Genomic DNA, 26,906 nt, shown 5'->3' with positions numbered 1-26,906 from the left:
TTATGTATAAACATACTGTTCCTTGTTGTTGATTTATGGTTGTTTAAAATACATAAATTAATGTTCATTTATACAACTTATTAGTAAACAGTAAACATCATTTTTTAGTTTCTAAATATAATTTTCTTCATTTTAAAGTGCAAGGTAATGTAAAAAAATATGTAAAAGTGTAATGTATGTACTATTAGAGGCACAGACTGAGCTGCAAAAATGATTTTCCATATTTCTTTCTTTAGAAAAGAAAAACTATTTAATCTCAAACTAAACAAAAATGCCACACACTTTTATGTTGATAAATTCTAAAATATAAATCATTGAATACATATACCCTTTTTTTACTGTATAATGTACATAATCATATACATAAAAATTCTAAAACCCAAAAAATTTAATTATTGAATACCTATATACTTTTTGCTCTATAAATATACATAGTCATTGTGCTTTAATATCCGGACCCAGGTATAAATTAAAAATTCTTAATATATGTTACTTTTTCATCATCCCTTCTCAACACCTACTCCCCTGTTCTCAGAATAGTTTCTTCACAGGAGGATGTGATCGTCTCTCTGTTTTTGTCTTTGTTTCAACAAAAGAACATTATAACTGAACAATGCATTGATTTCATTCTGTCTAGCTGTCCAGAGAAATACAATGATATAGACTCAAGTGTCTCTTCAGTGAAAGCTAGGTCTGAAGCTTGGCAGATGTGTGGATGCTCAGTGAAGCACAAACATTTAATCCCAGTTTATTGTGGGGTTTCAGCCAAAAACGGCTGACTGGCTTGTTATGGCTGTCACTGACTTTCCCTCGTCATTATATCGCAAAACCCTTTTGTGAATTAACAGGGGTTTTGACTGTTAACAAACTGTAAGTTCAGTAAATCATTAAAATAACGCATCTTACCTGAGTCAGAGCTGGCGGATGCTACTGGCATTTTCGTTGTCTTTGAGCGTCTGTCCACGTACCAAATTTGTCAGAGGACAACTAGAGAAAGAGAGAGAGAGAGAGTTTCTGTGTGAAAATCACATGGTCAGCCCAAGTATTTACCCCAAATCCAACCTCTCTGCAGAGAGCTGCAATACATTCAGCTCCGGCTGGATAGATTACTTACAAATTGTTGTTTGTTACTGAATACAAATTACACTGAAAAAAAACTGTTGGTAGTAGCATAATTGTCACGGCCAGTAAAGAAAACAAGGAGGAAGGATCTAAGTCATCTTTAATAAGCGAGATACTCCAATAAGACCAACAAAAAATTGCAAGAGAAAAACGTGTGGCAGTGATAAAAAATACAGACAACATAAACATAACATATATATCTAACCTATTTACACATTTTATGCATATTCTGATTACTTTAAGTTTACTCTTAACGTAACTTGTTCATCATATACAGTAGGTTTGCATATTTTGCATGAGTTTGTGATTTAATTAAAAGTTCATTATTTAAAACATACAAATTTACACACACACACACACACATATATATATATATATATATATATATATATATATATATATATATATATATATATATATATATATATATATATATATACCCATGTTTTCATGCGACTGGGCTGGTCAGTGTAATAATAACCAACAAACATGAATATTAAATTATGAAAGGTCAGGGAGACTTGAAGTAAATATTTTAAGTCAAAATAATGGGTGAATATGTAATTATGTAATCTATAAAACAACTTTTATCTAATTATAAAAACAAAATCATTTTTAATTCTACATGAAACTATGAAATTCTACATAAATAACTATGAAATCATAATTTAAAGCAGAACAAACATTCATTCTGGACTTTCACATAAACAGGACGTGTCTTCTTCTCTCTTGAGAAAGTTGTGCGTTACACTACCCTAGGGGGAAAAAAAAATGCGTGACGCCATGGACAAATTTGGCAACTCTTCCACACTATTTTAGCTCCACACCTGGATACACACACAGTTAAATGGCACTTTATACCGGAGAGTTTAAAGGCGTTATCTTACGACGTGACACATCTACACACACAGTGTGTTAAATATAGCTCTCACTGAAGCTGTTAAACTCTGACTGTGCACCTCAGCAAGACTTTGCATAACCCAGCTGAATATGCGTAAAAAAGAGAGATTGTGCGTACGTGTATGTGTGTGTGTGTGTGTTATGCTCCAACGCTCTTTACCAGTCTCCTTAGTTTACTGTCAAAACCAAACCCTAAGCACAGAAACACGACAGCATTTGCGCATTAAGGACTACTCACATGGTAGGACAGAGTTTCTGGAGACCATGGGCAGGGTGTAATGTTAATGATAACATCGAAACATAAATCAAGACATTTTCCTTTAGTTTATAGGACAAACAAAACCACAAAATCTCAGCGTTGTGCTCCTGAATAGTTGTTGTCATTGCGTTCAAAAGGTATTCTCATAGCTTTATAAAATCAGGGTTGAACCACTGAACAACTTCTTTAGTTACATTTCTGGGTAATAAAACTTTTCAGTTGCATTTCTGTCTATGCAGGGTCAAAAGCCCCTTGAATTTCAGCAAAAATATCTTAAATTGTGAAGATAAATGAAGGTCATACAGGTTTGGAACATGCAGGTGAGTAGTTAACTGAATTTTCATTTTTGGGTGAACTATCCCTTTAAGTCTGTGTGATATGCTTTAATGTTATCTCTCTGCTACTGTCTCTCTCTTCCTTTAACTTGTCTGTTGTGACATTGGCTTCCCTCAGTGACAGATAACCCAGCAATCAGCTCCTCTTCCCAGCAAAGGAGCCTGAACACAGCTGCGCGTGTTAGTGACAAGTGCGAGATAAGACACCGGAGTGATAGACAAAATTACGTCTCTTAACACAAGAAAAGGACGAGAAAAGCATCTCTCTATTTAAGCAATGAAAGGAGCTAAAATATCCTGAAGCAATCCTCAATCCCCGATGTTTTATGTAACACCTCAATAAAGATGTTACATAAAACATTAAATAAACATTAAATGACAAAATAATTGAACTTCTTTTCTAATTTTCAATTCTAAAATAATAAAAAAGAAACACTACTGTAAACACAACAAACTACGATTAATTGCTGTTAACTAAAGGAAATTTTTTTAATATTTTTAAAGCTTAATAGTATCTCAATTGTACTAAAATAGTGCTTAGCTGATTTCATTTAATGTTTTAGCTTAATGTTAAACACAGGTCAAATTGTCCAGTGTTCCTGTTATCCCACAGGATCCATGTGAGAAGTAAAAACAAGGCATGTGAATAATTTTCACCATTAATATATTATTGTAGACTTGTCAGTGACAGCTGGATCTAGAATTCAAGACCTCAAGATTTTCTATTTGCCATTTACTGGGGCTTCTTAACACAGTGCAGCCTTAAGTTCTAAGGTCTCTGCAATCTGCAGCCTTTAAATGATCTGACCGATGTCTTGGACACCATGTGATTTAAAGGAAAATGAAAATGCTGTCATTATTTACTCAACCAAAACTGTATAAATTGCAACCAGGCTGTTTTGGGTCACCATTGAATTTCATGGTATTTTTATCTATGGCTGTTTGGGGTCAATGGTGACTTTTTTCTAAATATTCTTTTGGGTGAACTGTTCCTTTAAGTCTCATGTCATGACATAGTCAAGGTTCCAAACAGGTTACCCAAACCGATCCCCTGTCCACCACTTTTCAGAAAAAACAAATCACCTACAAATGACTTAGTTAAAGTAGTGGCTGCGCATTATGTTTAAAATGGACAAAACTTTCACAACGTTAACAATCGATTTTGGCTCCGTTTAAGAACAAAACTCAAAGAAACCAACATTCAAAAAAGGCATAAACCCACAGGTACTGGTGAATCTGGGCTAAAAATAGCCCCTTTCAGCTCCCTTAGGTTGGGTTTCTCATTACTTTACATGGGAGAATGGTTGTAACCAAGACAACCATAAGCGCCTCTCACACACGCGGCTTCTATTTTTTTACTTTTCTCCTTTGTGCCTTTTTGCCATGGCAACAACAGGGACTGCATTAAATAGTAATTACAATCTACACCAAGTAGTGGTTTTTGAGCAAAAGATGTGGGGTGCAGTTTCTAATTAAAAAATACAAAAAGTTACTACATTCATAATTTAACATAACCTGAAATTCCATTTATAGAATAGCTAGCCTGCTACTTCATAAAATATTAAAGATTTTCATAGATTTTCATTCAAATGTTTTTATGAAGAAAATCCAATCTTTCACTAGAACAGTTTTCCAAATTGAGGTTTGTGACTTGATGAAAAGCTAATAATTTATTATATCAAAATATACAACTTATATATATACAAAAGCACAACTATTTGAAATACAACTGAAATTGCAATATCTTTTCAAATTGCAATCAAAGTAAAGGCTGTAATGTAATTAACAAAATACAGTTGCACTGCATGTTTTAGAATGAAGAATGACATTTACACACCTTATAATTCTGTGTTTTCAGGGAGAGATCACACTTTTTAACATGACAATGTTTTTATAAAGATCATAAATTATATTTGCCTTAATTCTGATTCTGGCAAAATATCAGTGCTAGTTTTGCTAGATCTCAGTGCTGCGTTTGCAACACGTTCACGTTCTCCAAGTTTTCACATATTGCCGCTTGGTCAGAACCCTTTGGTATCACTTTCTGACGCACACAGTACCCCTTTGATGTGAAGGTTATCTGTTGTTTTCTATAGTTTGTGTTAATTTAATTTTTTGCATGCGTTTGTAAAAAATATATACATTTTATAAAATGGGCCCTGGGTCAAAGGGTCCTGAGCAAGTGGCAATATAGTGAGAACGTGTTGCCGTTTGACACTGTCGATCATAACATAACTTCTAGAGAGACTCGAAAATTTCAGGTTATACTTAAAAGGAGAGGTTATTATGGGAGAAAGGAGAGCATATGTCTAAGTAGACATCCACGAAACGCTGAGTCCCACAAGGCTCAGTTCTTGCACTGCTTATGTTTAGCCTGTATATGCTTAAGTCAAATAATGAAAAAGAACTAAATTGACTACAGCTATGCAGTTGACACCCAGATTTACACAGCCTTATCTCCAAATGATTACAGCCCCATTGTCTCCCTCTGCCAATGCATTGATGAACAGATGGATGTGCCAAAACTTTCTTTATTTAAACAGGGAGAAAACGGAAGTCATTGCATTCGGAAACGAAGTTGACGTTCTCAAGGTGAATACACACCTTAACTCTGGTGGTCAAACAACTAAAAAGTCAATAATCGTGGTGTAATTTTGGAATCAGACCTTAGTTTCTGCATACTATCATCTGAAAAACATTGTAAGAATTAATGTTTGTTTCCAATCAAGGCTGAGAGAAACTTGTTCAACTCTTTATTATCAGAAGGGTGGATTACTTTAATGATCTCCTCACCGGCCTTCCCAAGAAGACCATTAGACAGCTGCAGCTCATCCAGAACGCCGCTGCTAAGATTCTGACTAGAACCAGAATATCTGAGCATATCAAACCGGTCCTCAGGTCCAAACACTGGCTTCCAGTTAGATTTAGGATTGATTTTAAAGTACTTTTACTCATTTATGAATCACTCAATGGCCTCGGACGCAAATACATTGCAGATATGCTCACTGAATATACTGTGGAGTGATCATTAGGATCAAGTCAGTTAGAAATAGCAAGTATTCACACAAAACAAGGGAAATCTGCTTTTATTGTGGCTATTATCCCACCCATATTTGGAATCATCATTCAGAAGAGATCAGATGTGCTAAACTAATTGCCACATTTAAATGTAGACCCAAAACTCATCTATTCAGCTGTGCATTTATTGAATGAGCTATTCGCTACGTCCGAACTGTATAATCGTTTTCTATTTTTAACAGTTTTAATACAATTTTACATTTTTAAAAATGTTAAATTCCTTGTTTTATTGTTGTGATTATTATTTTTTTTATTACTATTTCGTTTCATTTTATTTAAAGCACTTTGATCACCATTGTGCATTGTGTAAATTTGCCTTGCCTTGCCATATCTATAGGTACATGTGCGTAAATGCGCAGGTGCACAGCGTTTCTTGCTGCAACATCGCTAACTACTGGTCTGGCATGCACAGTACAGCACTTCTAGTCATTTTCACGAATCTAGAAATGCAACGTACACTAAATTCACTTCACTATTTAAATTCACATCAATACATTTTTTTTTCAAGTTTACAGTATTTCACAAATCCTGCTGAAAAAAGTTTGAGTATTTGAGAATTTAAGACTGTATTGAAACTTGTAGTGTTAAGTTTTAAGTTCTTGTAACAGTAAACCTGTGTGAACGCACATAAAAGTGACTTATTGGGAGTCTAGTTTCTTTGTGCCTGAACATCTCGGCAACAGCAATGTGAGACACTGAAAAGGCATAGATGCATATCTGCTACACAACTTTATGTTATATATTTATCAGGATTTGAGTGTATTTTTCAAAAATCAAGACACAAATACATGGCAGTTATGCTGACTGAATATATTTAAACCTTACAGACCACACAAAAAAAGTTACTTGATATTTAAAGTCTGTAGTTTAGAAGAATAATTGTTTTATTCCAGAACGTTAATTTAGAACGTTATTTGATATTTGAAACTTTAAAAAAACAACGTCCTTAGCGACCAACGTGCCTGTGGAAAATGACATAATTTATAAATGTTTGAGCAGCAGAATGCACACTGACAGCACATGATTTTCTACTTGCTGCTGTAAGCCAAAGGCAGGGTATGAAGAACCTCTCATACTCATGATTCCTCATGATTCCTTGCATTACTTGTCCAATAATTGATTGTGCATTTTCTTATGACTGGTGCTCAAGTGCTTCTGAATTACGCAGCTACAGCTGTGTTAAAGATACACTCACGGTTACACACATAAACTCAATTAGCTTTACCAAAAACAGTCAGGACAGCAGATGACAGTAGGAGGTCAGCACTAACAGCACTGTAGCATTAGCTCTCCGGCTGCGCAGCTGCAGCGACGGTTGCCTGGCAACACACAAAATCCCAAGAGCCTTTACTGTAGGGTATTTGAGTGGAGCAAAAGAACTAGGAAATTGGAGAGTAAATCTTGTTGATGGTGCTGCTCTGTGTTTATGCATGTAATTTAGAAATGTAATTGATGTCCTTTATTATGTGCTCGAGATGCACATTATTCAAGTAAGCGGTTTCAAGACTGTGGTCAGAAATGTTCAAGGTTTGGCTTTGTGTGTTTTTCACAGAGACAGCTAAATAAGTGAATTTTCTTCTTGGGCAGCTGTTGTGCCACCTGGTGTACGAATAATGTGCCAAATGACGGCCGAACTCAAATTTTCGATTCAAAACATAAACAATCGAATCTGAAATAAGGAACATCAAGTGGCACGTCTTACAATGTCACTTCTTTTTGTTTAGTGCACAGATAAAACGCCAGTTTTCATGGAAACAGTCCCCGGAGCTGCACACGTGGGTAAAGCTGTCACACACACTGAGTGGAACAGAAGCAGAGAGGTCATGTCATGTTTATGAATGAGACACAAAAATGAACGTGGGAGTTGAAGAGGTATCGACTTTCCCACATAGAAGCCAGCAAACGCATATTAAAAGAACAGATAATTGCTTCAGACTGCCCATAATAGGACATCTAGGAGATTAGCTACAACTAGCGATCAGATATAACAAAATAATTAATATAATTAAAATACAAATTTAGTATCAGAAATATTAGTACAGTGCTCATTAATATTTTGAATATTATATATATATATATATATATATATATATATATATATATATATATATAGACTGGAGATATATACATTCGGTTTTCATTTTATTTTTTCAAGTTTTAGTAATTTCGTTGTTTTTATTAGTTTTCTTTTCAAATATGCCTTTACAGTTTTCACTTGCATATCTCTTTCAGTTTTGGTTATTTTTATTTAAACTAAATTAATTATAATCACCTAAAACATAAACATTAAAAGATACATTTAGGAAATCAGATTTACATTACAGGAATAGGAAGTATATTTTAAAGTATTGAATTAGAAAAGCAATTTTTTTATGTATGATAAGACATATAAATGCAAATAATAATATAAAAATATAATTGTCTCACAAACATTAAGAGAAAATAAAATAATCAAAATGTCCATTAATAAAAACTTAGGACTAAGCATCATGCGATTTACAGCAGCTATCATCATTTATGACCACTTATGATGTTGAAACATCTAAAACATAATAAAATCAGTATGCCAAATAAAATAATAATATATGACGTTATGTATATATATATATATATATATATATATATATATATATATATATATATATATATATATATATATATATATATATATATATGACATCATGGATTTTCTTTTAAAATAGCCTAAACTCATTTAGCTGTGCAAGCTATGGAACAGTGATGGAATCATACAATAAAGTACATTATTTAATGATATCGTTACTGGATATTTTCTATTTTCCAGCAGGCTAGCCTTCTTCAAAAAAGCGAATATTATCATGACACCAGAAAAGCCCATGTAATACCCTGGTATTTTTGTGTAAGCATCAAACGATGTTATTAGTAAACCGAGACCCAAATCAAACTAACAAGTTACTTGTACTGTGCCAGTCTACTTGCTTGTCGCGTCGCGTCGCTCGCTCGCAGAACGGGGTGTAATGAGCTGTTTCGCTATCTGTCATGAACGTCTTTGACTCACCTGTGATGTCTGACAGGGTGAGATAAAGCAGGAAAGCACGTCTTTCACTTTTTGCAGACGGTGGTCATGATGCTGGTGTCTGAATTAACGCGTGTAATCCATACGCTCTCGAACATTAATAAATTCACGTCTTATTTACCGCAAGCACACCTGATAACACAGCAACCAGTGAGCCTAATAGACAGCGATATTATCAGAACAGAGCACTTTGAGCTAGATCATCTGCTCGGTCAGTTTCTCATCACCTGATGACTAAACGAAGATTTAAACAATCTGTGTAACCGCTTTACATCACGTCTCTAACCGGCGGCGATGCGCTTTTGTTGTATTGAGATGCTGTGAGTCTTAAAGGGGCAACACACTCCACGCCTCTCTGCGGACCCCACCGCATCACCTCTTCTATCCAGTCCTAAATCACTCAGTCCTTTACAGCTTTAAATGCAATTCACCATATACCGCAGTCTCTGTCTTTACATGCTATTAAATTATATTTATTCTATTAATAACAACTCCAACCAACAACAAGTTTTTTTTTGTTAAAAGTAGAGTCAGTAGGCTTCTTAAAATAAACAGTGGCATTATGTTACACGTCCAAATATAAGCTATGGAAGATGTGGAGTATTTTTTATTGATAGTATTTTTGTTTTAACTTAGTTAGATAGATTAGAAACATTTTTATAAAATAAAATGATGCAACGTATAATAGGCTACAGCTATAAAAAGAACTATTAAAGCTATTAAAGAATGTCTATAAAATAGACAGTGCAATATGAATAGTAATGTTATTTATATTAACTGTTTTAATTTTTTATCATATAACAATAAAAACAAAAGTTACAAATTGGGGTTCATATAAAAATAATGGCCAAATATTTAAAATGTAAAAATATTGTGGATTTCCCCATATAATGGTATACAGATTATTTAAGAAAATAAATTGAAAACATTAAAATGTATAAATGAAAACAGGAATCAAGAGTTCGACATTCAGTAATTCTTTATTATTGTAATTTTGTCATTGAATAATAAATTATTTACAATTGTCTTTCACAAAGCGTAAATCAACTAATAAGAGAGGAAGAGAAAGAGAGAAAGAAAAAAATATGATACGAGATGTGCAGGTCATGAGGTGTTTTTGGAGCCTCATTTTGATGAGGGTTTGGCTCATGCTGGTTTCTGCTGTTCAGTAAACTCATTTATTATCATAAAGATGGATGGTTGAAAAAAGTCACTGCACCAGCCACAGAGAGGAGTCACATCACCATAACAAGTCTTCCACACTGCAAAGAAACAAAGGCAATCATTTTAATATCTCCTACGGGGGTTTGTCTGGATATTGCTAGACTGGCTGCGACTGACTGAGATCTCTGTGATTAAATGCAACATGCAATGGTACGAAACGTCCAACATGTTCTCTCACTGCTCACCGAGGCCTGACGTCCTGTTCATCTTCACCGAACAGCAGTTCAGCCACAGCGGCCTCAGGGGTGGATCTCTTCCCGTATCTGAAGGATGAGGAGATGCATGTGAATCATATTCATTTCCATTACTCTAAGTATGAGCAATTGTATTAGTAATTGCTTGCTCGAAATATAAGGAAATCAACGAGAAACAGAACCAAAATAACACACGATCGTCATTTAATTGTGGCCTTTTAAGCTTAAACTTGTTGGCGGAAAATATCAGGGTACATCTCTAACATGCATCATCAGAGACGTAACCAGACATGTTAATCCCACTTAATAACAATCTATCTTAACGCACAGCACAATAATGAGGGGTTTTGTACAGGTTGAAGGATATCTGGCAACTCAGCCCACCCCTCGCACACATGTGAGTGTTCGGGTAAAACCATAGCAACGCACAATTTGGTAAAACCATTAACACACACACACACACACACAAAAGTGTTTTTGTTTAAACTAAATTGAGTTCATTCGCCTGCATGGGAACCTTTTTGCATGGCTCACTGGGACTAAATGCAAATCAGTTCAATTTATTTGTCCTAAAAGCAGTAATAACAATTTAAATATACAGCTGATACATATTTCCTTTTTACTATGGCATTAAATTTAATATCACAGCTGTACCTGCTATAGTATTTTTTTGTAAGGCGTATTTAAACAAATCGAATATAAGCTCGAGTAATAACTGGAAAGTGGAAAAAACACTGCAACACAGAGGTTCAGTAAATGACGTCAATATGAGAGAGATATCCTAGAAATAGTGCCATTAATATAGGCATCATACTCTCCATTATCATCTGAAAATGTTTGTTGGGCCATTAGCTGTTGTCTGCCGAGTTTCTACAGAATCATGTTTCAAGAATCATCTGAAATAGGCTTCAATCATAAAACATGAGCCGAACAAATTTGTGCACAAATTGTTTATGAAAGATACTTTTACAAGCATTTAGACAGAAATCCATTCTATTGTCTTAATAAGTATTAATAACTTACGATAATGAGACATAAACAAACATTATTAATCAAGGTTAATGGTAATTTACACATACACTATTTTTCAATGCTTAATGCTTTAGTTAAGCATTGAAATCTACATGTACATTTGCAAAAATCACTTCAAACGCACATATTCAGTTGGTTTATTAATAGTTCGTGATGACTAATCTATTAAATAACGATTTTCCAAGTATGTAAAAGAAACATAAGTTTAAACACATTTCCATTTAGTTCAATGAACATTTGGAAGTAAAGCATAAATAATGTGAAAACAATATTTGGTGAATGAAGTCCAAGACTGCTGATTCAAAAAATAAAGACTGTATGATGTGCATTTATATAGCACTCATGCTTTGATTAGGATTAGGACTGTTTGTGTACATTTATACATTTTCACATACATGAATACAATCTAAGTATAATTTGAGTACTTATTTTTGCCATTAAAACATTTGACTGCTTTATTACAGCTGTTACATAATCTAATTTGAAATATATAGTACATGACGGAAACTATTTATTGATGTTTTTTAATTCAGTATTAGCAAATTATAAAATCAGGCCTTTTTTGCAAATATGCTGAATTTTATTTATGATGCAGGGCTCAGTTATTATTAAATAATCAGTGTTACTATTAGCCTCTAATACCGATTTATCTTCCATGATGATCTTTGACGCATAGAATTATACGCAGGTAACGCACAGGTAATTCTAGCCTCACCTCTGTCGTGTGATGAGGTTGATGTAGTGTCTTAGAGCCGTGTGGTACTTGGCCATCTCCTCTGGACCCACATCTCCCGCTGGAGGTTCTGGTTTGGGTGGGTAAGCTTCAGCCAGGCTGCTGAGACACACTATGACACACAGCACAAGAGCCAGCGGCACGGTCCAGGATCTCAGTGCACTCGCCATCTGACAGACACAAACATATAACCCTTGGGAGTGACACATGTAGCATTGACTCTACATAACTTCATTAAACTTTAAATACACCGTTAAACATTTGCTCTAGATTTTACTACTCTCGGTCTATTGATAGCCTCAGTAAGTTGCTAAACTCTTTTAAGTTCACTTGATGCGCTTCGTCGTGGAGCTATCCGTGGTTCTGATTCCGATGCATTTATGTTGAAGTTATCATCAACTAAAGGCTATTTCCTTTAAAGAGTGAAAAAAATTGAATTCTACTTACTCTTCAGTAGATGTTCGGGCCCAAAAGGATTGTGTAAAGCTGATGTTGGCTGTTAGCGTTGATCTGCTCCTCTCTCACCAGACCAGGATGCTTTTATAGCTCATGAGACCCTGGAGGGAGGTCCAAACCCCACCCAGCACTTACACACAACTGGAGTGTTAATGATAAACTAATGAGTCATTGGCACAAGCCATCCAACCCTATGATCACAATATCTAGGGGGCTGTTGTATAATATGGATTAAAATCGAATGAACTGAGAGTGGGTCATTCAAATATCGCTTGAGTCATTAATTAATGCATTTTTTTCCCAGCAATTGATGATGAGTATTAAAAACGGTAAAAATAAAATTCAGCAATAAGGTATATATTTTGAATGTCATTGTAATGGACAATGCGGTGAAGCACAACACGCACGAGTACATTCACAATAAAGCACAGCTTTAACTACTGATTTTGTAGCATGTTTGGAACATAATAATAATAATATACATTACACAAAATATAATTCAAACATAATTTTTTCATGCAAATTGACACTTTCCCAGTAGTAGATACAGTTTCTAACTGTATACGTATAATAATTATCAACTTGTCTTCTTGAGGTACTGTATTTCAACTTGACGGGAATAATATTAAAAGCCCCAGGACTGTAACACAGTTTATTTTATTAAAAAAAAAAAAAGGATTTGATACTCCATTCTGATTAGGCCAGTGTTTTAAGACACATACATAAATTGAATTGTACAATAAATTACAATTATTAGGCTAATAAACAAAAACAGAATGGGCATACAGTTTTGGGTCTATTCTGATTATGGCTAGAACTATTTATTGAACATTCTTGTGTTTGTATTAGTATTCTTTGATTTGCATTAAGACTCCCCCTGATGTGAAAAGAACAGCAAAAACCAACTCTAGACTGGTTGGCTGGTTTTAGCTGGTGGTCCAGTCTAATCTTAGCTGGTTGAAGCTGGTCAGCAAGCTGGTCACAGGCTAGAGACCAGCTGGAATGACCAAACAATTAAGTGTCTTAAATTTGAAACATCTTTTTCAAATAAAATAATTTCCTTGCGGCTTTTTTTAAACGGAATGCTCAATTAATGAACGAATTAATTCATACAGCGACCAACGAAATATTTAGGAATGCGTATTGCTAATAGGATTTACAAATCACTGATGTCTGCTGAACGAGTAAAATAATAAAAGTAAAATGCTCGCTTAAACCCAGTAGAGGGCGCGCTCGAGCGTGCACGGCGCGTGCTGAATGCGTGCGTCACGTAGGGAACGTGGCTCCGCGTGACCTTCGCCAATCCAGATCAGATTGCGTCCAACAAAGTAAAACCCCAATCTTTGCACACCATTGTCTTAGTATCACGAACCAAGACATTAAACGAGCAGTACAAAGCAAGCGATAAACCGGTTTGTTTGCACAAATACCCGATCTCTTCTGTGTGAACGTGTGATCTCGCGCTATGACGCCGCCGTGATGATGGCGCTTTTGATGAAAAGAATTTCTCTCAAATCTATAAATGATAGACATTCATTTAGAAGAAAGAATCAGCGGGTAACCGAGAGCTGGAAATTTTAATTATACGTCATTGATTGCTAACGGAGGCAGGGGTGGTTAATCAATATCCAAGCTGCCATTGGAATTAATCTTTAAGTGTTTTAATGAGACCACCCTAATTATTGGACCCCTCAAATTGCAAACATCGAGAAACAATTTGATTCTGTTATAGCGGCGATTGTTGGGAATTTGGGAAATTTAATAACATGATCCCAGTCAATAACAAAATCCCAGTTCCCGTGAGATCTGTCTGGACAAATCCCAAACACAGGTCCGGTAATTAATAACCTAACTATTTTACGTTTTTGGCGAGTAGGTGATAAATCATATGAATTTGTACAACCTGCTTACACCACATTGATAATCAGAAAGGTCATGCTTTTTTTTTTTTCTAAAATGGCACGATTTCATAAAACCAGAGCATACACATCAGTTTGAAATCATCACCCTGTTAAAAAGTAAGATTTTTTTTTATGAGATTAGGTTGGAGTTTACATATTTCTCTCATTTTTTGATAATGTATTGCTGCAGTGATGACGTATTAGTAGTAAAAGTAATAGTAAAAGTTAATCAAAATTACAAGGGGGTATTAATGATGTATTTCATGCCATGAAATAAAATATCGACATTATTTCAGTTATTTAAACATTTAAAATCATTAAAAAACATTAAAAAAATCCCATTGATTTGAGGTAAGTACGACAATGCAGGAGAAGTGCTAAAAATGCTTACTCATTTTTGGATTTTGGCCTAAAAAAATACACCATCCCTGCAGTAGTTTGCTTATTATGAGACCACTAATTATCAGGTACAGTCATGCATTCTTTGTGAACAGCAGTTAAATTAATAATGTTTATTTATTTACATATTCTCCTCTTTTATTAAAGAATTCATTAATTCCACTCCACTAATAACGCTATTCTCCACTCAACAACTGAGCAATCAGTCTTCTAACTTATCAGATGTTTGGTGGAATAACAGTTTACTAGTTCGTATTAGTTATAGTTTAATGGTTAAAGTTAACATTTCGGTGAATTGGTGGCCAATTTCATCACAATTTGCATACACCCTACTGACGGCTAGGTTATGGGTGGACCTTCATGCTTACTCTTTTCTCCTAAAATAACATTTTTGCCCAATTCCAATCAAATGGATCCATAGATCTTCCTGCGATATCAGGCGTTATTTAGATACACATAGGCAGTTTTCCTCCGAGCAACCGTAAAAGCAAGAACAGATTAAAGTGTAAATCCTCCGGTCCTGGCTGCTAATAAAAAGGCATAATAGACTACAAATTGCATAAACGTCAGTGGTCTTCTGCACATTGCTATTTTTCACATTTTCTTTATCAAATTATAATTACGATCGGCCCACAGTGCGTAAGAACTCATCTGCGGCTACAAATCGCTAATTTCTTTGTTTATATTACGCATGCACTTTTTACTGAGGCTTCTCCAGTAAATTTTTTAGCATTACGTCCGTGGCCGGAGCTGGCTCGCTCCTGGTCCCTCAACCTGTGCAACCATAAAAGTCAATGAGGAGAAACAACACACAGTAGATACTGATACTCACACTTCAGCCTATCAGTCTGAATAAACACCGAGAAAGCCACGGCAGATAATACAAGCACAAACTGATTGGAAGAGTGTTTACGCTGTGATAACTCTACAAATACCAGACAGTGAATAATGTCGTCTGACGCAGTAATAGTCGGGGCGGATGAGAGAGAAGCTCGGCTCACAAGAATACGCTTTTTGATCACAGAGGGCTCTGCGTGTTGAATGTAGACACCTTCACCTTGTTATATTTTCTGATCAATAATAGAATACCTTTTTTTTTACCGCGGAGCATGTAATTGAATTGATTTTGGGTTTTAGTGGAAATGCGCGTAATAATTCCACTAGGTGTAAAATGAAATTATATGAAGAACCATAAAACTATATTTGGGGAAGAGGAGCAGTACTCAGAATAGACATGACAGGATAAACTGATTAGAAGAGGAAAATAACATTAAGGAAGTAAAGGGTCTCGCACGGCAGAGACGGCAGTTTGTTTATTGTTTTATTATTTACATTATTCATAAGTTTCTTTTGCTGTGACTGAATCCTTTGTCTTTAAAACATTGAATGAAACATCTCATTTCAATGAATATGTTTAATTAAACAGCTGAACTGCATAGCAATGTAAACAGTTATGTTTAATAACTGACAACGTATACACTTTTTGTTAATGCTTTCTTATTTTATATTTGTTTTATGACATCGTTAATTAAATCTACATGTATTATTTGAAATGTGAAAAATGCAAAATGCTGATAAAATAAGGCACAAACACTGCATATTGATAAATGAGTACTTTATAATATGCCATACTGAGGAAATGAGTTTTATTGTCATTTATTTATAAAAAATAAATTACTACGGAGATACTACTGTCAGATAAAAACCAGGCCCGTAATAACCACTCACAATATAAGACACATGCATGTTAATATTCACATTAGGAACTGATTGTTAAATTATTACCCCATTGCTATCACAAAATTGCAACATTTGGCTAATGAACATATGATTGAATAAATAGAAATACACACACGCTTCTAATTGCATCCAAAATAAAGATTTTTGTTTACATAATGTATGAGTGTATCATGTGTAAATGTATTATTATTATATAAATATACATGTATATATTTAAGAAAAATGTATGTATTAAACATTTATAATATAAAATATAATAATATAGAAATGTATATACTATACATGTAAATGTTTTCAAAATATACACTGAATGTATGTATTTAAATATATAAATGCAGTACTCATACATATATTATGTAAGCAAAAATGTTTGTTTTAGATGCGATTAATAATTTGACAGCACTAATATATAGCGTATATATGTGTGTGTGTGTTTCAGTTTCAAGTGTGTTCAAACCTTTAGCTTTTCTGTAAAATTAACAACACACTTGTATAAAATCAATAGAAAACGAGTAAAAAGATATTGATGGTAAATGTTCGGCTGTGTTAAAATCTTTGTAAAGTGAACATGTATTAAGCCATGTTTGTCTAGGGCTATGTTTGCGTGTGAGAAGCAAACACAAAAGACACATGGCAAACAGACACACACAGACAAAGGCGAGAGAGGTTCACTGCCATCTCTCAGACAGAAAGGAGCCAAAGACAAGAACTCTCTCCGGTAAAAAGCCATTTATGACCATTTATGAAAAAAAAGGTGCAGTCGTTCCCTGTTGTAACTCTGCTACCGTGCGTCTTCCACTTATGCACACAAAATCCTGAAACTTCCTGCATTTATGGCTGTCCTCCTGTCTCAGGGATAATGTTACAAGAATCAGAGGAAAACGTGGAATTATTATCAGTCTTATCATGCGTTATGGCCTCGCTAATGTGAGCAGAGTGCTTTGGTAGCAGCCTAGCATGTTTGCATGAGCTGATTCAGTTCAGAGAGAGTGACAAAATATGAGACTGATAGCATAACGTCTACGAATAAGACATTAGAGACGGTGCTTTGAATAACTTTAATGGACATTTCAGATGTGTGAAACTTAACATGGACTTCGGTGAGTGGTCGTGTTGTAACATAGGCTGCTAAACATGCTAATAGTGAATATTGATATTGTTTTAATGACGATGAATGAATAAATAACCCCATTAGTGAGTATATTGTAGTCCTGCTTCCTAATCTGATTCCCTCTTTATTAAAGTTCTAATAATAAACTCCATTCTCAGGGAGTTTATTTATAATTGTTTTGAAAGGGTTACTGCTATACTCATCTTTGCTAATCTCATATTCAAACTACAAAGACCATAATCACCATCAAGGGACCGCAATATAGGACACATCACTTCAGATGTTCAAAATAGCAGTGAAAAAAAATGTTTTAAAATATTATTATTGATTTTAAATGTGGTTATAGACCATCAAATAGTTTTTTTTACACAATTTATTGCAGTACATTTGGAATTTATTTATATATTTCAAAATGTGCCTAATTTAAAAGGCCTTTTTTAAGCTTGGCTAAGCCAACGTACAAATAAAGATAACGCTGCAAGACAAACTTAACTTTCCAAAAGTGGAAATTTTGTTTGTTGACAGGTTGAATAAAAAGTGCAGAGACATATAGGTATTAAAGGTAAAATTATATTTTGAAGTACATACAAGTTTTAAATAAATAAAAATTAGGAACAATTAAATTATTTTAATTACATTATTTATACTACATACCTAAATAAAAAGGGGGATAAATGGGGACTTTCTTATGAAAAAAAGAATTTGAAATTAAAACAAGCATTATTGCAAGATTTATTTGATTAGTAGTAATCATGGGAACATTGTCATTATTAAACATCAAAATGGTAAAATATCCTAAATATATTTATAACGCGTTCAGAAAAACTTTTTCCGCGTCTAAGAAAGGCTTGCTGAAGACACTGCTAATCACTGTAAAATGGTAACTAAACACTTGTAAATGCTTGCTATTATGTCGCTGTTTTATTCGACATATTTGAATTCTTCCTCTCTGCGATAAATAGCAGTTAACAACAAAATGCTGCGTATAAGTCAAACGCATATAAATGATAGAACCCCTCATGCAACACAACTAATTTCCCATGAGAATCGTCCACAGGTTACAGAACCACTTAACTCTTTCTTCTTCAGTTAGCATCTAATTAAAAAAATAAATACCAGCTGATGTGCCGTTAAAGATTCACAGGTTAAATGTGTTTTCGGGACTGGTCAGGATCAATAACTTGCTGCCATTAAATAATTATGAGGTGCCTCCACTTTTCAACAATTAAGACTGTCATACTGAATTCATGGTGGAAAACTATTTTAGGTTTCCATATGAAATCACACTCTGTGCCATTTGCCAGTTTTGGCGTGATAAAATATTTGAGACCATTTTTTTATTTTGTCTTCCTGTTTTCTCTTGTTGAGGCATGATCGCAAAAGTCATCAAATTATTTTTCTTTTACTTCCACTGACACTTTATTTTACTTTATGAATAAACCTATTTTTATGTCAAAAAGTACCCTGACGCTAATTAAAACAGAGCTGATCAATGTAAATGTGGGAGGTTAAATCTTTAGAGTTTCAGACTTATTATTACTATTGTGCAATAAACTGATTTTATTACTGATTGCAAAATACTTGCAAAATACTACCTAAAATGACATATTCCAGATATATTAAACAGATCCAAATAGATCCATTTAGTCACGATATATAACCAATTCACTTTAAAGTGGAAACTTTATTTGCTTTATTTATAGTCATTACAGTTTAGTCAAAGCTTTTTCTGACTTGCTGTTTGCCAGACAAGATAAGACTAAAGAAAAGACCTTTTGCCAAAGTTCAATACACAACTGTCAGACATCTTTCGGGTTTATTTATAACAAAACCAACCGCCAGCTTAATATTTTTAATTTTACTTGGATCAAAAATGATTCAAAGCATAACATGCATTTAAATCTCAAGAGAGAGAGAAAATTTTAAATTCTATTTAAAAGTCTATTTTTAAAAATCTGAAACCACTATAATTACATATTTATTTTTTTTTAAATATATAAATATTTTAATAGAAATGTAAATGGCTATTCAGTTCTATTGCTTTTTTTATTTAATATTCAAATATTACTTAATTTATTTGAAAAGGGATCTACTTTAATAAAACATTTTAATCTGTTTATTTAAAAGGCTGATAGTTTTCTTCTTAAATGGTCCCTCTGATGTAACATCTAAAGCCAGTTTTCACTTCACAGAGGTCACAAATGACTTCATCTGTAATGCACCATAAAACAGCAGAATGCACGGATATACATGCTCAAAACCAGCAATACATTTCCCACATACTCATTTCCAGCAATACAAATGAACGAAATAAATGCTTCTTTTATCTGCCTTAATTGCTTTCGTATGCACATCAGATTGCATGAAATAAGGCAGGATGTGTGCTGTTCATTTGTGCCTAATCCTCCAGTGTCATATACAGCAGCGGTAATGAAGCGGCATGCCTCATTGTGTAATTACACTCATTTATCTCTGCATGCCTCTGATTTCTCATTCCAGGGCACTCACAGCTTTTCCATTCTAAGCATGTCTTATGGCCATAACTTTCACCATATGGACAGCAGGCCCTAAACATTAACATGAAAAGGAAGCTGCAAAGAGTAATTAAGGGGAAAGGCCACATACTAGTTGTTATAGATTTTACCACAGGTGAGTCATTCGTTTTATCATACATGTATGTTTTCATGTTACCATAAGGTTTTATATTGAACAAAATATATATATAAAAAAATTATATTTTTATATTTTATTTTTTTTTTATTTAACATCACACTATTACTGCTAAGACATTGTTTTATACCACATTTGCCATTTCCCTAGATTCTAACATGAAAAACTGATAATTTATTGTTCCATTTTTTCTTTTCTAATAAACGCTTCAACCAAAATGTGTTTTATGCATTAAGTTACTGAATATAACCCATCTCTTTGAGACTGGTTTGCCTTTTTCTTTGCTCTGCTCTTCTCACACAAAACCTTCTCAATAGCAACCAGAAGTGGTTTCAGAAGTGGACCAGATTCCAGATGTTCAGTACTTATCTTGCTGGATCTGTCCACTTCTGCTGACATGGTTAACCACCAGATCCTCCCATCAAACCTATTGGCAAGTAACATCTCAGGATGCGAACTCCAGCGTTTTAAATCTTATCCCTCAGATAAATCCTTCAAGACATCTTGGAGGTGTGAGGTGTCTTAAGTAGCAACATCCAACTACTGGGGTGCCTCAGGGCTCAGTTCTCGGACCACTTCTCTTCTCTGTCCACATGTCCAATAATAGCTTCTCGCATGACTTTGTGAGACCACATTGCTAAAACGGCTTGGTTTTCAGGTTTGCTTTCAACTTCAAGAACAGACCGTTTCGAAACACGCTGCACAACTCCTTTTCACAAAAGCTTTTGTTTTGTCCAGACTGTAATATTCAAAGCGCTCTTGGCAGGTCTTCCAGCCTGTTCTGTCAAACCTTTACAATTAATCCAGAATGTGGCAGCAAGATTAATTTTAATGAGCCAAAAATAATGCATGTCATGCTTCTGTTTATTAATCTGCACTGGCAAAAGCTGCTCAAATAAAAAAATTGAAGGCATTGATGTTTGCCTACCAAACCACCACTGACTCTGCACACTTAATTTCATTACTTTAGAGGTATGTGCCCTCTAGAATCTTGTGTTCTGCAAGTGAACAGCACTTTATAGTAGCCATAATATCACTTTCAGACTTTTTAAATTATATGCTCCCCCCAGATGAAATGACCTGCCCAGCTCAATCCATAGCCATCTTTAAGAATTGGCTAAAAACACATCTCGCCACATCTTTATTTGACTTTCTAACTCTAGAAATCTAATTCTAACCTTCAAAGAACGTTTTTAGACTTGCACACTATTCACTCACTACACTCCTTTCATATTTTACAATTAACAAAAGCTAAAAAAGGGCCTCTAACACTAGCTTGTTCTATTTTATTAAAACCTTGCTACATGTACTATGTTAAGCTGAGACTTGTTATAGCACTTGTGAATCACCGCTCTTGTTGATTTTGATTGCTTCCACTCTCCTTTGAATGAATGCATCTTCTGAATTATGTAATGTAAATATAAACATAATGTAAATTACTTTCTTAATCATCATCAGATCAGTACAATAAACACATATCTCATTAACTGACTATTGAGATTATACCATCTTTTGGATTTACTGATATGGAGATCAAGTTTTAATATAACCTTAGTTCACTTCCAAGTAAATGCATACATTTTATAACCGATATGTAAACATTTGTCAAACCAAGATACGTGTGAATAGTTGAAGCTAGTGTAAGCTATGGCCAGTATTAGTAGTATTAAGCATATTTAAAAACATTTCAGATCTTTTACAACAAATCATTTGAAGCACATCAAACCAGATTATTTTTCTAAATAAATACTGTTTAATAAAGTTTAATTTCTTTAATAAAGAAAACCACATGTTGATGGTTTAAAGTTTGAGTTCAAACTTTAATGTGTGATCACATGTATTATATATACACACACACACTATAAAGAAGCAAATATGCATAAAAAAAAAAGATTACACAAACTAAATTTATACAGGAAAAAAAACTAAATTTAACAGACTATGCTATAAGCAAAATATGTTGCTATATTCTCAAAACATTTACTAAGTAGATGTTTGAAAGGTGAAATTTATGCAAATTTCGCACAAATTAAATTTTGAATAAAAGAAAACAAAATTATGACTCCGCCCTGCCTAGAATCGTTTCTGACATCTTTGGCAGGAAGGACTCCAGAAAATGGAAGAAGTCTTGAAAGACACCAGCAGTATCGTGGCTGGGATGAAAACGCAAGACGACCTTGGTGCTCTCGTTCCCCCCGACAACTTCTGCATCTACTCTGAATTCCAACAAATCTTGCAGTGGCTCCTCTCTCTCCACAATGCTCTGAGTCACTCTGCTCTCAATGTCAACGCAGCCTCCTTCAGGTTTGGAAGTCTCATCACTAGTCTTCAAGAGATCTCTTCGCACTTTCCGTCGGCCTGCCCAAACGCGGTTCCTCTGAGTCCAAGTCCAGTTGACTGGCTCAGGATGCTCCATATCAGCATCTAGTCTTTGTTTTTTGGCTTGTATAAAAGTGGAAGTTGATGGACCCTCCTCCTCCACTGTTAGAGGTCTCTTCTTACCAATCTCACCTTTAGCTTGTAGACCAGAATCTTCTACACTTCGGTTATTATTAACCTCCATTTCATTTCCATTTCTGTCTGATTTGTCCAGATTTTGACAAACTGTAGTTTGAGTTTCTTCTAAAGATGAACATTTCAAGACTTCATGAAACACCATGTTCACAGCAGAGCAGACCTTTGCAAACCAAAGACCCCTAAAACCCTTCCCAGCCAATGCCAGTTGGGCACGCAAGGATTCTGGGAGAACGGCTGCTTTGAAGGGGATGCTGACCTCCATAATCTTCTCAGTGTCAACCTGTGAACGGGGCCCAGGTTCGGTCATTGGTGCAAAGAGCCGCACGAGGCCCCAGGCTTTGCCCTTGGCTGATTTGTGCTGATACTGCAAACTGCGGCAGTACTTCTCAGCCTCACAGCATTCTCGCTTAAAGTTCTTTTGTGTTCGTTCGTTAAGGTTCCCAGCCACGTTGTGGTTTAGCTCAAATGGATCCAGGACATTCATAGGCCCCAGTTTGGGGGTGGATGGACGCTTTGGTTTCGGACCAGAGGTTTTCCGCGCTTCCTCGTTACTTTGGAGGAAATCTGTAATAGGCAGTACATGGCCGTCTCGCAGAGACACCACTGATGCAGTGAAATCAAACTTTGAGTAGAAGGTGAAGAATCCAAAAAGCAAAGTGCCTAAGGGAAATGAGGAAGGCAAAGTTATAACACAATTAAACTGTACATCTCTAGCAGACTTTGATTTATATCATAGGCACAGTCTCAAAGTGATTTGATCATTCAAAAATATGTTCGACGCAATAGAGATGTACAATATACACATAAAATCATTAAAAAAATATTTTAATTAACCAACTAAGGTCTATGAGCTGATTAGGCAGTTAACCAAATTGGGTAAAATAACTTGATAAAAATGTTGATAAGCTAATGCTGAAGCCATTAATGACCTCAATGTAAACTGATAACGTAAATCAAATGTAACACTTACAGAGATCTTCAGTGTTTTTGCTGGGCGGTACAGTAAATGGCTGACTAGGAAATGTACAATCCCATCCCTCAATAACACACTCTTCTTCCTCACCTGCAAAACAAAAAACATTAATATACATATCAGGCTCTCGTGACAGATACTGTTTAGTCTGACATTCTGTTACATCTGCATTTAATGACTTTCTTCAATGAACAGTCAACAAAATATGTAAAAAGGTCATAAAAAGCAGAAAACGTACAGGCCATGTTCTTTAGCTGGTTCACAGAGGGAAGCACAAGAGGGTCTCGATTCTGGAGGTAGAAGATCACCAGCAGCGTGAGAGCGTAATTGTTCAACAGAGGTCCAGGGCCAGACAGGTTCCCTATAATATTTAAAAAGAATCAGCTTAACCTGAAAATACCGTATGATCGTTCAAGAAATGTCCAGGTCATTCATATTAACAACCCCCCTCTTCCTCACCAAAAGTTTTATTTGACAAAAACAAATAAATATTAGTATTACGCCATTAATTTCTTTGAACATGTAATTTCACACATTTACCCACTAATCAATTGTCTCACTCTTAACACTGCAATATAAACAATATAATTGTAAAAGCACAGTGCAAAGTTAATACGCTAACGAAAAAAAAAAACTTCACAGCTCTATATATGGGCACTCATAGGTGGTACAACATAAAAAAAATGAATTTTTTAAATCGTATGCTAAAAATTAATTGTCATGTACAACTTTATTACCCGCTAATTGCTTCTGCTTGGCCCATAAACGGAGGGTATAGACCAAGGGTCGCAGTCTGGAGTCAACGCCTGAACACAACTGCAGAAATCTAGTGTTTCTTACTGCCAATCTGTTGCAGAAAGACAAAAAGCAATATTATAGACAGAGTCTATCCAATGGGGTGTTATTTTTCCATTTCACAAAGTGGAAAAAAACAACTGTTTTCAACCTGTTGTTGATGGTGATGTCACCGTGGAGGTTGAGATCTCGATGACTGAACTTGACCACAGGAAGACGAGCAGTGCTGAGGGACTGGACTTTGTGCACGCCTGGAACACACTTCCTCAAAATGACTGCGACCAGCTCCAAGACTTCAGCAGGAGTGGCAGTGGACAGGTCAATGTCGGACAAAATGGAGTCTTCAGATCGGCAGTCCTCAGTTTGATTTTCACCTGTCTGCTGAAAATCATCATTTAAAAAAAAACTAATTTAAACACACTGACTGAAGTAAATAGCTTCATTACTTGATGTTTTAGGACACAGCCTCCCAGTGTTAGGGGTTGCTAACTCACTGCTTCAGAAGACTTAGCGCGAGCCTGAAAAACTTTGGTGTTCTCAAGGTCGAGGAACAGATCTAGGTCACAGGAGTGAATCCCAAAAGTGTTTACAGAGGATCCAAAGGGCACAATTTGGCAATCTGTAACACATGACAAGAACTTTTTGAAAAATCATCAACAAAATAAACAGGAAAAAAAATTAAAAACACTTTTGCGCAGATTAAATCTGTAATGGAAAACACATGGCAATATTTCTCTAAAATGTAATGCAGGATTTGACTCTATGCACAAGTTGTTGACAGGATTTAAGAGGAGAATTGTTCAAAATAAGTTCTATGACGTGCATTTAGAAAATAGACAGAGTTGATGTTTATTTTATGCACTCTTATTTTGAGAGAACCTGGAAAAAACTCAGCGAAGACTTCCTGTAGGAGCTGAACTAGAAGATCTCTCACTTTCTTCTCATTTTCTTTCAACTCGAAACACTCCACCACCTTCAGCATCTGCTCATTTACCTTTCACGCACAAAAACACAATTAGAAAAAACTGATTCTAATAAAGCAGTATTCTTTGTGCTGCCTGGATTTGAAACGCTCTCTTACAGATGAAGTCTTGCAGAGCTCGTAGTTGAGTTTGTCCAGGCTGATCTGAGGGTTTTTAGAGTCCTGCTTCCCCCTGGTGGCCAGTTTAAACTCTTTCCTCTCTCTGGGCTTGACGCGGAGTTTCAGTCCATTGAGCTGATGCTGTAGTTGTGCCAGAGCTGTCTGAGCGTTCTGTGGCTCGGAGAACTCAACTATAGCATAGACACCCTGAAAAGAGCAACAAATCATTACATCACCTTTTTACTCCAGTGAACACTATTTTAATGTTACTTAACTTAGCAGCAATTGTCATGTTTGTTCGCAAGCAAGACGATGATGAAATTATTACCAAAGGGTATAGACAATGTGTATATAAACCTTTTGCTTGTCTATGATCACATCTGACACCGGCCCGAACTGTGCGAAATACTCCTTCAGATCAGTTTGAGATGTGTCAGGTTTGAATCCGCTCACAAACACGCTGTTCTCCTCCTGAGATTTGCGCTGAGCCCTGAGCCGCAGGAGATGTTGGTGTTTCTTTCCTTTGACATGGTCTTCCAGGCTTGGCCCTGAACAGAAACATTTGAGTTGAATGCAAAATAAAATTCATGGAGTACAATTACATTGCAAATTACAGTACTTTGGTGTATACCATGTTTATGAATTACTACAACCATAGTATTTATAAGACTTCATGATACAAAAAGTGTTTAATCTTCTCTTTTAACATTTTTAACACGTTGCTTTGACTACTTATGTATTGTTAAAAGCTCTCTCTCTATTCTAACTATCATATATGTGAATAAAGGTTAAATAAATGCCGTGGTATTATCATCTTACAAAAGTTTTTTGTTTTGCAAAAGTGCCCTAAAATGTTGTAGTAACTCCACATTTGATTCAAGCACTTTTGATATAATTTTTGTATTATAGCAGGTTTGTAAAGTGCAGGAACATGTCTCACTTTTGTTAGCGCTGACATTTTAGTTTATTGCAACTTACTGTTGGGTATGTTAACGACGCAGAGGTTGCAGTGAAACCCTTTTTGCGTTGTCTGGATGTCTTTATCGAGTTCCATTGTGAGGCTGTGTTGAATATCCCCAAGAAATGAGTCCGAGTCGCTGTTACATGCAAAGACTCAAATCTCCCTCCATGTTGCTCCTCTGCGTCCGTTCACTTAAATCTTCCAGCAGAAACTCCGAGCGGGGAATTTCAGTTCCGCCTTTCAGCAGGTAGGGTTGCCAGATAAGAAATCATTTGCGAAAAACTGTAAAGAAAAACTCGATGAAGAGGAAATGTGCAACTAAAACTAAAGTTTAAAATGGTAATATGTGCTACAATCTATTGTTTTGTAT

The 26,906-nt window shown here is 35.2% G+C and overlaps 3 protein-coding genes across 4 annotated transcripts in view; all 3 read right to left on the bottom strand.

The window, feature by feature from the left end:
- Positions 1 to 9,072, bottom strand: part of mpp2b (membrane palmitoylated protein 2b) — a 31,145-nt gene extending 22,073 nt beyond the window's left edge. Inside the window, exons 1-2 of the mRNA XM_043254177.1 lie at positions 8,732 to 9,072; positions 907 to 987 (exon numbers count right to left, since the gene is read on the bottom strand). Of these exons, the coding sequence (XP_043110112.1) occupies positions 907 to 937 (31 nt within the window). The 5' untranslated portion in view covers positions 938 to 987; positions 8,732 to 9,072. The remainder of the gene's footprint in view (positions 1 to 906; positions 988 to 8,731) is intronic.
- Positions 9,073 to 9,710: 638 nt separating this feature from the next.
- Positions 9,711 to 12,444, bottom strand: pyyb (peptide YYb). Its single transcript, XM_043253279.1, has 4 exons — positions 12,380 to 12,444; positions 11,915 to 12,102; positions 10,159 to 10,236; positions 9,711 to 10,011 (listed from the first exon to the last, which is right to left on the bottom strand). The coding sequence occupies exons 2-4, from the start codon at positions 12,100 to 12,102 to the stop codon at positions 9,990 to 9,992; spliced, it is 288 nt and encodes a 95-aa protein (XP_043109214.1). The 5' UTR covers positions 12,380 to 12,444; the 3' UTR covers positions 9,711 to 9,989.
- A 9,567-nt stretch (positions 12,445 to 22,011) lies between these two features.
- tut1 (terminal uridylyl transferase 1, U6 snRNA-specific) lies at positions 22,012 to 26,728 on the bottom strand. 2 transcript variants are annotated; one of them, XM_043253081.1, is made up of 10 exons: positions 26,554 to 26,728; positions 25,933 to 26,123; positions 25,576 to 25,782; positions 25,374 to 25,488; positions 24,989 to 25,113; positions 24,646 to 24,875; positions 24,437 to 24,546; positions 23,938 to 24,060; positions 23,697 to 23,789; positions 22,012 to 23,386 (listed from the first exon to the last, which is right to left on the bottom strand). In XM_043253081.1, the coding sequence occupies exons 1-10, from the start codon at positions 26,627 to 26,629 to the stop codon at positions 22,266 to 22,268; spliced, it is 2,391 nt and encodes a 796-aa protein (XP_043109016.1). In that variant the 5' UTR covers positions 26,630 to 26,728; the 3' UTR covers positions 22,012 to 22,265. The 2 variants fall into 2 exon arrangements, with proteins under 2 accessions (XP_043109016.1, XP_043109018.1); XM_043253083.1 differs by having other exon boundaries at positions 24,646 to 24,872.
- Positions 26,729 to 26,906: the final 178 nt, after the last annotated feature.

The sequence above is a fragment of the Puntigrus tetrazona genome, chromosome 12, assembly GCF_018831695.1.
Source record: "Puntigrus tetrazona isolate hp1 chromosome 12, ASM1883169v1, whole genome shotgun sequence".
Taxonomy (NCBI): Eukaryota; Metazoa; Chordata; class Actinopteri; order Cypriniformes; family Cyprinidae; genus Puntigrus; species Puntigrus tetrazona.
The sequence above is the reverse complement of the archived record's forward strand: the minus strand, read 5'-3'. Positions and strand labels throughout refer to the sequence as shown.